Source organism: Xyrauchen texanus, chromosome 11, assembly GCF_025860055.1.
Source record: "Xyrauchen texanus isolate HMW12.3.18 chromosome 11, RBS_HiC_50CHRs, whole genome shotgun sequence".
Classification (NCBI taxonomy): Eukaryota; Metazoa; Chordata; class Actinopteri; order Cypriniformes; family Catostomidae; genus Xyrauchen; species Xyrauchen texanus.
In genome coordinates this window covers 9,290,922-9,302,336 of record NC_068286.1, presented here as the reverse complement: position 1 = coordinate 9,302,336, position 11,415 = coordinate 9,290,922, and the positions used below count along the sequence as shown (strand labels likewise).

At 36.9% G+C, this 11,415-nt stretch overlaps 1 protein-coding gene across 1 annotated transcript in view; it reads left to right on the top strand.

Moving 5' to 3' along the window:
- The first annotated feature begins 3,310 nt into the window (after positions 1 to 3,310).
- Positions 3,311 to 11,415, top strand: part of LOC127651440 (VPS10 domain-containing receptor SorCS3-like) — a 349,046-nt gene continuing 340,941 nt past the window's right edge. Inside the window, exon 1 of the mRNA XM_052137262.1 lies at positions 3,311 to 4,012. Within this exon, the coding sequence (XP_051993222.1) occupies positions 3,311 to 4,012 (702 nt within the window). The remainder of the gene's footprint in view (positions 4,013 to 11,415) is intronic.

The window sequence follows — 11,415 nt, the reverse complement described above, 5'->3', positions numbered from 1 at the left end:
ACATTTCTATACTATGCAATTATTATGTTGAATATAAATGCAAGGCCACTCTCTTTCATAAATGGGTAGTTTCACTTTTACACCCAGTGACACCTAGTAGTAGAAAACTTAAACAGCAATGCTGCTGAATGAACAATTAAATGGCATAGACATTATAATGGCATAGTCCATAATCAAGTAGGCCTATACAACAGCAAGTTCAAAAATTATTGTTTCTATTCTAAATTTAGTTTTGTATTGGTAGATACAGTCTCTCTCTCTCTCTCTCTCTCTCTCTCTCTCTCTCTCTCTCTCTCTCTCTCTCTCTCTCTCTCTGCTCCCTCCAACACCGGCAGGGGAGACAAATTTAACTCAGAATCAGGTACAATTTGACACAGGTGCGGCTGTCTAGGAAAAATCTGCATTTGTGCAGATTATGTCAAATTAGGTAAATGCAAGTAGAAAAAAGATGACAATTAAAGAATAGTTTTTTTTATGGAATTATAAGAAATAAAATGTATATCATCCAAATGACTCAATTTTAGTTTAGGGCAGTTCACACAGGACACATTCTTGCTTTTCATCTGCATTGTTTTTTAAGTTCTGGTAAAATCTGTGTTAGAGGTCTAAACTCTACAGGGGCACGAATGTAAGCCCATTAATGGCCATAACAGGTTTTCTACACTATATGGATGCTTTCTTGTAGGCTACAGATGTTTTTGCTGCTACTGTCCTCTCATGGAACTCTCAATAAAGTTTGTAGTAATTATGATACTGATTATTAGGTCATCCATCATTTAGTGATACATGGGGGCACCGTTGCATATTGAATTGCTCTTCCATAGACATCACACAGAACAGAATAAATCTGTCATGATGTTAACAGCGGTAAAATGTTTTTAAAAAATTTACCAAGCATTAGAACTTCAGTTTAAAATTAATGAAAGCTATTTACACTAAAAAGCAACAAAAAGCATCTTCTTTGCAGTAAGTGTGAGTAGTGTTAGATATTATTTGCACTCTTAATTAAATATTAACATGCAAATAGGGGCATCACTGCAGCGTGTTTATTGTGTTTGTTTAGAATACCACACCATCCCCTACCCCTAAACCTAAACTTAACCTTACCATATATTACCATCGTATTTTAAAGCAAAGCAACCACAAAATTAAACATGGTCACTCTAATATTGCTGTAGTAACACCATGGTTAATATTAAAGATTTAAGATGTATATCTGTCTGGATTTAATGGATAAGTGATGCAAACATATAATTTGAGGTAGAAGGCTGTTAGTGCATTATGATAATGTATTCAAATGTCAGTCGAGTCTTGACATTCATTCCATAACTAATGCAACAAACACCCAAATTCAACAAATGTCTCTTTCTTTGTGTTTTCATTGATGCTATGCTACTATTCAGGTTAGCTATAAACTATAATTCTATCAAAATTTCATTTCATTTCAATCAATATGTGTAAAATACCACAAATATGTTAGCTAAAAGGTTCTCATGTTTATGCAATGATCAATTTGGAAGAAGTTATCCCCATTCACATTCTTACTAGTTCCTTTTGTTGTTGGAGACACCTCCAACTTTAAGATACTAGTACTTATTCTGTTTTTGATATCAACTGTTAAATTCTGATTGGTATGTATTCCGATAGTTACTAGTACTTATTTATTACACACAACTGCTTATTCATTTGGTGCTAGTACTTTTAATTTAGATACTAGAGCCTATTTATTAGGCACTAGTGTCTTTTCCTATTATTATTGGTAACATTTCATATCTTAAGGTAACATTTGTTTTTATTACCCATCAAATGTAACGACTAGTAAGAATGGTGACTGTAGTGTACAATTAAACATCTTACTAGTAAAATAAAAAAATCTTGTAACATTCAGAATAATTACTAGTATCTTATGAATAGGAACTATCATTTATGAATAAGTACTATTATCTATTGAATATGTACTAGTACTTTTTAAATAGGTACTATTATCTATTTGAATACATTCTAGTATATCATAAGAAATGAATAGGTGATATCTGAACTACAGATCTCCATAGGAATCAATGGTAACAAATAAAAATGTGTTACTAGTAACAACTGAATTGTTACTAGTCACTGTTGGAATACATACTAGTATCTAATGAATAGCATTAGTATCTAATAAATAAGTACTAGTATCAAATGAATAACTACTAGTATCTAATGGAATAGTTACTAGTATCTAATGAATAAACACACATATCTACTGAATATGAACTAGTATCTAATAAATATGTACTAGTATCTATTGAATAAGTACTAGTACCTAAAGAATAAGTGCCAGCACTTTTTGAATAAATAGTAGTACCTAATGAAAAAGTACTATATCTAATGAAATAGTTAGTCACTAAAAAAAAATAAGTACTTGTAACATACAAATAGATACTAGTAAGTTTTAAGGAATACATGTTAAAACAGCTTGCCATATTGGTTATACTGTCTCTACTGAAGAAAGGTAGCCTGCTGAAGCAGCCCATGCGCGCTGATCTGTGAGGACTGTTGGTTATCCATGCTGAGCTCCTGCAATTTTGTCCTTGTCAACACAAGAGCTCCTTGTCTGGCCACTGCATCTCCGTGCGCGTGGATGACAGGAGAAAACAAATGTCACGGCTGTGCGCGTGCTTGTGCCAAACCAACCAGATCTCCCTCTTCTTAGTGATACATTATGAAAAAGAAAAAACAAATTTTTAGGAATGCATTTTTTTAGTTTATTGGTATAAAGGTAATTCCATAAGTTATGCTACTAGGTATCCGCCGATTTTTAATAGCTTGGTTTGCGCACATGAAGTCAGTGTTATCAGTTATGCAAACAGGACAACATGTCTGAAGCAAATAATAGCCTGATAAAAATTATTAAAATAAATAAATAAAAAGATAAATGAATGCATTTTTTCAGATTAATCCATTTGAGCATTAACAATAAGAACGATAAGGGTATAATAAATAATAGCCTAATAATAATAAAAAAAAAACATTATTATCATTTTTGAATTATATTTGTACTATTTCTGTATATATTTTTATATAATTATTTATATAAATAATACGCACGATGTCACTATGACCCCCCCCACCCCCCCACCCCCTTGGCGCAGCAACGGCTTGGCTTGGATTCAGTACCTCCCTATGTGCTGCCTTACTCCATCACATCCCCAAACGCGAGCGTTGTAGCTGAGTAGCACTTCTTTAAAACCCCGACACTTCGCTTGAGTTGTTTCCCTGCGCGTTAGAGTCGGAGGAAAGGGAGAACCATTCCCCAAAATCTATTCAAACAATGGAGACCAGTCTGGGCTTTTTTCCTGGCTCACAATTTACTCTTTCTACCTGGCTTATTCTATCATCCTTATATTTTATTCCATATGCAAAGGCAGATATAACTTGCGCAACATGCGTGTCGCCAATGCAAATGTACAATGGAGGAAATGTGTATTTGCGCGACCCGCCCGATTTGGGGAAAAATCTACGACAGGATCAAAAGAAACCCAAAATGACAACAGATCTTTACCCGAATATTGGAGTACCCGATGGAAGCGCGGTGGATGATTTTCCTGAATGGGAAAGGGACGCGAACGCAGAGGAGCTAAATTCCCGTGCGCCTGTGGAGAACTTCACTGAGTCCGCTTTGGACGAAGAATTCTTTTCGGATGAATATATGGGAAGTGAATCCGACGTAAATCAAAAGTACGCCGCTTTAAGGAGAGTCCAAAGAAGCGTTCCGGAGCAGCCCGAGTTTGTGGAGAGCGCACAGAGGAGCGGTGATGCCCGCTCGGAGGAGCAGAGAAAGAGCACTGTTCTGCGACTGGACAGGCAGAGTAAACGTGCCGAAGTTCGCTGGAACAGAGATGACGAGGAGGATGATGGCAAAGTATCGGATTCCAGACCAGACGAACCCAAACTGGCCAGCAGCACTTTTGCACTGGCTGGAGACTCCGCGCACAACCACGCAGTCGTTTACTGGTCCGGCAAGAACAGCAGCGTAAGTCCGCAACATCCAATTCCACTTGGCTGCTTCAATGTCCAATATAAACCCATTCTAATATATAAACCCCCACTTTTATCACAGCTGTGGCATATGATGCTGAATTCAGGAGTCTTTGGTGTCACATTTTGCTATGATGGCTCATGTCAACTTCAGTTGTTGTCACTAAAATAATGCCAATGCGCTCTGAACATAAGAAAAACGTTTACAGAACATTGTGTTAACCATCTGTTCCTTCATGCACCATGAAGATCTGATGCATAATGTGATCTCTAGAATTGGAATTTCACGCATTATTGCCATGAAAGACTTTGATACGCACTTCTTGGATATTTTTGTATTTATTTATTTTTTTACGACAGTAGGAGGAAAGTCTGCAAATATTAATTTAAATATGAAGCATCATCAGCATTGTCAGTAATCATTTTCCGCTGAAATGGTTTGCTTTTAGAGAGCGCAGTTTGTTGGCTGGAGCCTCCTGGACGCAGCACTGTCTGTTGCTCACTTGGGTGCGAGACAGACATGTGTTGCCTGAGATTTTTTGGATTGGCAAGATAGCAGACTTCAGAATACCACTTCTTAATAATGTAGAGATCTACCTATCTGAGGCAGATGAGCCAAAATAACCCTGTCCTTCAATACGGAAAGTAAAAATAACTGGAAATTTGTGCTTTAAGGAGATCTGGATGTTGTTTGGATTTGTGGTTCACAGGCAGGTGGTGTTTGATGATAGTAGAATGGAGTGAGATCTGAGAAGGAAAGAGAGCAGAGAGAAAGGCAGATTAGTTCTACCATGTTTAAGCCTGTTTTTTATGTATTTGCAATAGCTACTATATTATATAATATAAAAATAATATAATATAATATAACAAATACATCTCAGGTGTCTATACTAACCTCTCAAAAATAAAGCTTGTTCCAAGCTATTTGTGTCACAATCAAATTCATTTGAAGTCAACAGGCTCTTTTGCTATATCTTTGAAATAATGTCTCTAGCAGTACGAGGAGGGCAAGTTATATAAATCAGACTCAATTAAACATCCCACTGACTCAACCTTATCAAGTAGACCACCTCATCCATTGTCTTTAGATGTTGCACAAGAAATGCTATAAATCTAAAGAAATAGCCCACAATTTTTGGACCCGGTCCAGGCATTTTACACCCGGCTTTATTAACTTGTTTAGTAGCTGTCAGTAAAAGAGCTACAGCAATTTTGGGGAAGTGTTACTGCCCGTCAGGTCCCCTCCCTCATTCCCATAGCTGTAAATCTCCCATAATTATCTTCAAGACTGAGACAGCCATTTTAAAAGATTTTGTCCTGTTCAGGGACTGTCTACTCGAGCATGTTTTCCCTGCTTGCATGCCTGCCTGAGAGCTTTGTCTTCATTGGCTGGAGATGTTATGATAGATGAATGAAGTGTTCAAGGACAGTTAGCTGTGTTTTCATCCAATTAAAATCCAGCATCTTCTTGATAAATTCTCCAGCTGTTTTTCATCACTAGTTATGCCATGTTATTTTCTCCCCACCACCCCTTTACCATCAGTTTAGGTCCTCTCCTGCTGTAAGGGGAAGTTCCTCTCCCCTGCCATCATAGTCTTCCTGCAGGATATGACGGTTCGAGCGTGAATCTGAGCGTTGAACCGTAGCACTGGGCTTACGCCAATGGAAAATATTTTCTCCCTCTATCCATGATTATTGTCATTTATTCTGAGTCTCTCTGGTAGAAAGAAATGTGTTCACAATTGAAATAATGCAAAAATGTCTGATGAGGATGACACTACTCAGTCATTTGACTGAATGGGGTTGATTTCAGGGTAAATTAACCTTTGGAAGCAACATGTTGACTTCCTGTGTGATCATGTTGAGTAGATAGTACAGTACAGTACTTCCCATATTTGCATTTCTGTTATTTTATAGTTCTGAAGAATTTACTATTATTTACAAAATAGAAAATGATAATATTAAAAATTGAGCTTGTAGTGTATGTATGTATATTGGTATTTTATGAGCCAGATTTCAGCTTCTCTATCATGCTATCATTTTAGCTTAGCGCTAGTTTCAGACATTCTTCAAAGTTCAAATCTGTCTTCATGTGACCCATAATCACATCATAAGAATGATACACATTAAAGAGAGTGAATAACTGGGTAGAAAGAAAGATCCACTCCACTGGAGCTTAACACTGGCGTTTTAAGTTTTACATCACTTATTTATATATTTCATGATTCACACGTTCCATCAAGCTTTGATGGCATTCAGGAGGAAAATAAAGCATCAGATTTGCATAAGATCCAAGTTGTTAGCCTGGCATGCACGAATGGATTCTGAAATAGTCTTACTTCATGAAGATTGGGTCATTCTAGAACTTAATGTCACATTTTCCAAAGATCTCTTTGAAACTGCAACACCTCAGTTAATATCTAAGCATAAAATACAGACGTGGACTGCTGTGGTAAATGAGCTTTGTCAAATAGTTTCCCTAGAAAGATGTGCTGTCATGTTAGAGGTGTTATGCAATTTGCTTAAATTAGGGGACAATGGAAAAACCTTTGGCATTGATTTGTTGGTTTAAATGTAAAACAAGTCCCAGTTCAGTGTTTAACTATTTATATTTATCCATTTAGAAAACACTTCTGGCCAAAGCGATTTACAGTAAATTCAAGGTACATATTGGATTAGTAGGTGATTTCTCTGCACTATAGAAATTGTTTTGTATTTATTTACCATTCATTTAACTTGTTCCAATAATTTCAGTCATTTATACTGTAGAGTTTCAAATCGATTTTCTTCATTGGCAAAATTCATGGATGACAAAAAGTGCAATTAACTACTTTCACCAGGATGTAATTTTTGCACTGCTGACACATTTAAAGCAGCAATTTAACTTAAGTTCTCAATTTTAGTGGCTTGAATTGTGTTTGAATTGACATTGTTAGCTCCATTTACTGCCAGCTGAGCTACATGAACTATCTTTTATCTCTGTCTACTTTTTATATTTTCAGGGCTATTTGGATGTGTGTGTTTCTTTATATATATTATTATTTTTATTAATTAAAGACAATTTTATCCCAAAATGAAAAATGTGTCAACCTTCTCTCAACCTCATAAAAACTCCTCAACCACCTTTTATTTTATCTTTTTTCCATACAATCAAAGTGAGAATGTTGTCATCAAGCATGGTGGAGATTCCCTGGCATGTATCCTCAGGGAGTCACATCCCTTTTTGTTTTGAATCCAGATTGCTGTGTGAATTGGGGTGCAAATGGGACGATGGGAGAACAGTGTTGCAAGTTGATGTTTCATATAAAATGGTTTACATTTAGGTGATTTTTCGGTTTTACAAGTTATTGTCTCAGCAGGCTGCATGCTGTGTTTGTCAAAGACTCCAACCGTGTATAGACAAGGATACTGTCTGTTCTGCTGTCCCATTTGCTTGTGGGTCTGGTGACTCTGTTGGACTTTCTTAGTTTGTTTATGAAGGCCCAGTCGGGGTACCCACTAGTCTTTTTGAGTGGATTTTCTGTATTTTGATGCTCAGAACCCTACCTTCTTTAAAGCTGTGTGTAATTTTTCATTGTCTGAAATCAAAATATACTCTATTCACTTTTATAATGCATGGTACCAGATGGGCTGTTTTGAGTATTTCTGTAACTGCTGCTCTTCTGGGATTTTCACACACAACAGTCTCTAGAATTTACTCAGAATGGTGCAAAAAACAAAAAAAAAAATATCCAGTGAGGGACAGTTCTGTGGACAGAAATGCCTTGTTGATGAGCGAGGTCAACAGAGAATGGCCAGACTGGTTCAAACTGACAAAGTCTACAGTAACTCAGATAACCTCTCAGTACAATTGTGGTGAGAAGAATAGCATCTCAGAATGCTATTCTGAGATGCGGGTTGGCGCTGCTTCGAAGCACAAGGGGAACCTACACAATATTAGGCAGGTGGTTTTAAAGTTGTGGCTAATCACTGTATCTTTTAAGGGTTGTTTTTTTTTTCTAATTAATCATGAGCTATTTTCAGTGGGCTGTAATCCAGAACCCATAATTCTCATTTTAATGAGGGAGCGTGTCCATAATTAGAATGTGTTTCACACGAAGAGTGCAAGATGTTTCTATTCAAATTTAACCTAAATTGTAAAATTAGTTGTAAATATGTTATTGTATATTATCAATTCAGAATATATGTATACAGATATCTGTAGAGTATGAATAAATAGATACGTCCTCTCGTCAATGGTTTGCTACCCCAACACTTCACTTTAAGCACACTTCAACGTTTAAAGCACCCAGGCTAACAGCAGTTCATCACCAACAACTCAAGAATAGATTTTTGCTCCCTCCTCAACAGCATTTCCCATTCCTGAACATGATGTAGTTGCACTAATGCTTTGTAAAGTGGTTAGTTTATTTAGCGTATATGCTAATTACTAATAAAAGAGGCTATGGAATGTCATAAATAATTTAGCTAACACAATGTCATATGCCCTCCAACCTCCAATTAGTGTTTACACATTTGTTTCCCGGCCATTTTTAATGCAGCTGAGGTCCTTCTGGTTGGAGCCGTTGGTACAGTAAGGGTATTTATTATTGTACCGTAGGAGCCAAAATCCAGGCTGACATACCAAGATCAGTGGGAAATATCATACTCAACTCCTAAGCACAAATTATTTTTTCAGGATACAAAATGAAAATAAGTGGAACATTTTAATGCTGTGTTATTTATTGTTAATAAAATACATTTTCTACTGTTTCTATAATATAAGAAATGTTTAGTCAGGTAACATAAAAAATGTGCTTAATGTGGTAACATCTAAATATACTGATTTTATTCAGATTGATCCCACAGTGAAATTAGATAGAGGAATGTGCTTACCAAAATTCTAAACACTGCAATTTATTAGGTGTACAGGCTGTGATACAGTGAAGATGAATGCACATTTTATAAACTGTACTCCCCAACACAAACCCCAAACCTAAACCTAATCAGAAAAGTTAAAATGTAATGTTAGAGGGGAAAATGCAACATCTGAAACGCACTCTTTACTGATAATGCAAACGCGATTCCTTACTGGTTTCAACCAGTGATCTCTCTCTCTCTCTCTCTCTCTCTCTCTCTCTCTCTCTCTCTCTATATATATATATATATATATATAAACTGGATTGCTCATAGAATTCTAAACTGCCAGCAGTAGGTGAAGCCACCGGAAGTGCTCTGGCGGCCATCTTACTATTCCCTACCGAAAGAGGGCATAGACCGCCAACGGACGAAACTCTCAAGATGGCCCAATGTGCTACATTTAACTGTTATCTCCAAGTAGAGTGGGCATAACGATCATAATATTTAATTTGAGATCAGTGATTTAAAAAAAAAAATGGACTAGCTTTGTTTTGATATTGTAACTAGACCTCTTTAGATTAAATTAAGAAGAGTCAAGTATAAAAATTTAGTAAAGTATATATACACACAGGTTCATATGCTGTATGTAGTATATACATGAATTTACCTTTACTTAATGTAATCATCCCATGCATTAGCATTAATTTCTGGAATACGCACTTACCAGCTTGTGAGCATTTAATCATTGACCAATCAATAAATCAATATTTCCACAATCCCCTGATCTATTAAATCATAATCAGATACAGGCATATTGACATTTCTATCAGTAAGACTTGCAGACTTGAGTAAAATGTTTAGATGACATTTATTTGATGGATATAAAACAGAAAGGTAATATTTCTCTTTGGCGTTGGCCCTGTCTGGTGGTCCGAAGACGTTGTACTCGGAACCGTCATATCCTGCCAGAGATAGGAGGCAGGGGCGAGAAGCCTACCCCCGTGCAGGACGGGACTCAACTGGTGGTGGGGTGGTGGAGGTTACCGTGTTAGTACACTGAAACAGCAATGTGATAGAGTGTGAGCAGACTTATAAAGCAACGGCTTACATGTTATTAGCTGGGAATTACCCAGTTAATGGTGCGATGATGTACAGCTGCTAGTCTTCCTGCTAGAACTACGCTGCACACATTTATGCACACTCAAGGAAATCATACATATATATTTGTTCAATAACAGAAGCTTCCAAGAACACACATAAATTGACTGTTAAACTGAACAATACAATACAAAGGCAAATATATATGGGGACAAATCTGCTAATGGATTTAACAACAATCCCACAGCAAGGCAATTTAAGTCAGCTTTCAAAAGAATGGTAGCAAGACAAGCCATCAGAGCTAGTGGCAACTGTTCTCCACTGGACTGCACAGTGGTACTGGAGGCAACACCTTCTGATATACTGGCATTTCAGCAAAGTGACGTTCACCCTGAAACAGAAGACACAGAGAAAACATCACTGTAAATCTTCCCAGCTTGTTTACGTTCAAAGAGGCTGTAGTGGGGATATAGCAGGCTTTGTAGTTAAAACAACTATAAAGAAGATTCAGTGCATGACCTGTTTATCAGCACTCAGTGTTGAGAGCTCTTCCCAAGATGAACTTGATCGACATGAAGTCGTAGACCATCAGACAGTGTCCTGAAAGTCTGCAAGACAGCTGAGAGATTTATTCAACAGCACACACTCACAAGGCAAATCTCTGAATTTGACACAAATGTTCTGGAACTCTATGGTGGTTCAGCTTTCAAGGAACTTGAGGCACACATGTTCAACTTAGAACCATACAACAATCACATCTTCATACTCATAAAGTGCACTGCAGAAAGCTACACTAACATCAGGCTCCACTTCATTGCCAAGGAAACATTTGCTGCATCACACTCCAAATGGCTTAGGAAAATTATGGGCAAGTTTGTACTGCAAAAATATATATATCAAAATATATAAGTATGATATAAAGGTCAGTTACTGCCAGCAAGCCCATCCCTAGAAATGTTTTAAATAATCATCTTTTTTATTTAACAATATGTAACAAAGATAAAATATCAGGCTAATTAAGCCTCCGAGAACTGGCCTGGTGATATAAACAATATTTTAATGATTCATTTAAACAAAAGACAAACACACACACATGACGGACATATCCGTAAACGATCTCTCTCTCGTCGCACCACCGTCCGCAATCAGCCTTTATCCCTCTCGGAGCCTGATAAGGGACCGGGTGTGTATAATCACGACCCGGCCCCGCCCTCCGCTCTGTCACACAGTGGTGACCAAAACAAGCTATTTTGCTATCAAGCTATAGTTTCTTAAACTTCTATTGAGGTAACGCGTGCACCTCTGAAGGTAATGCTGCTGCAGTAGAGAGTTGCTTAACACACTCAAACTTACAATAAGAAGGGGAAAAAAATTTGAGTCCAAATTAGAATTAATTACATGTATAGGAAGATTGCATTGTGATGCTGGATATGCAGACTTTATTTTGTATTTTGTATTTTT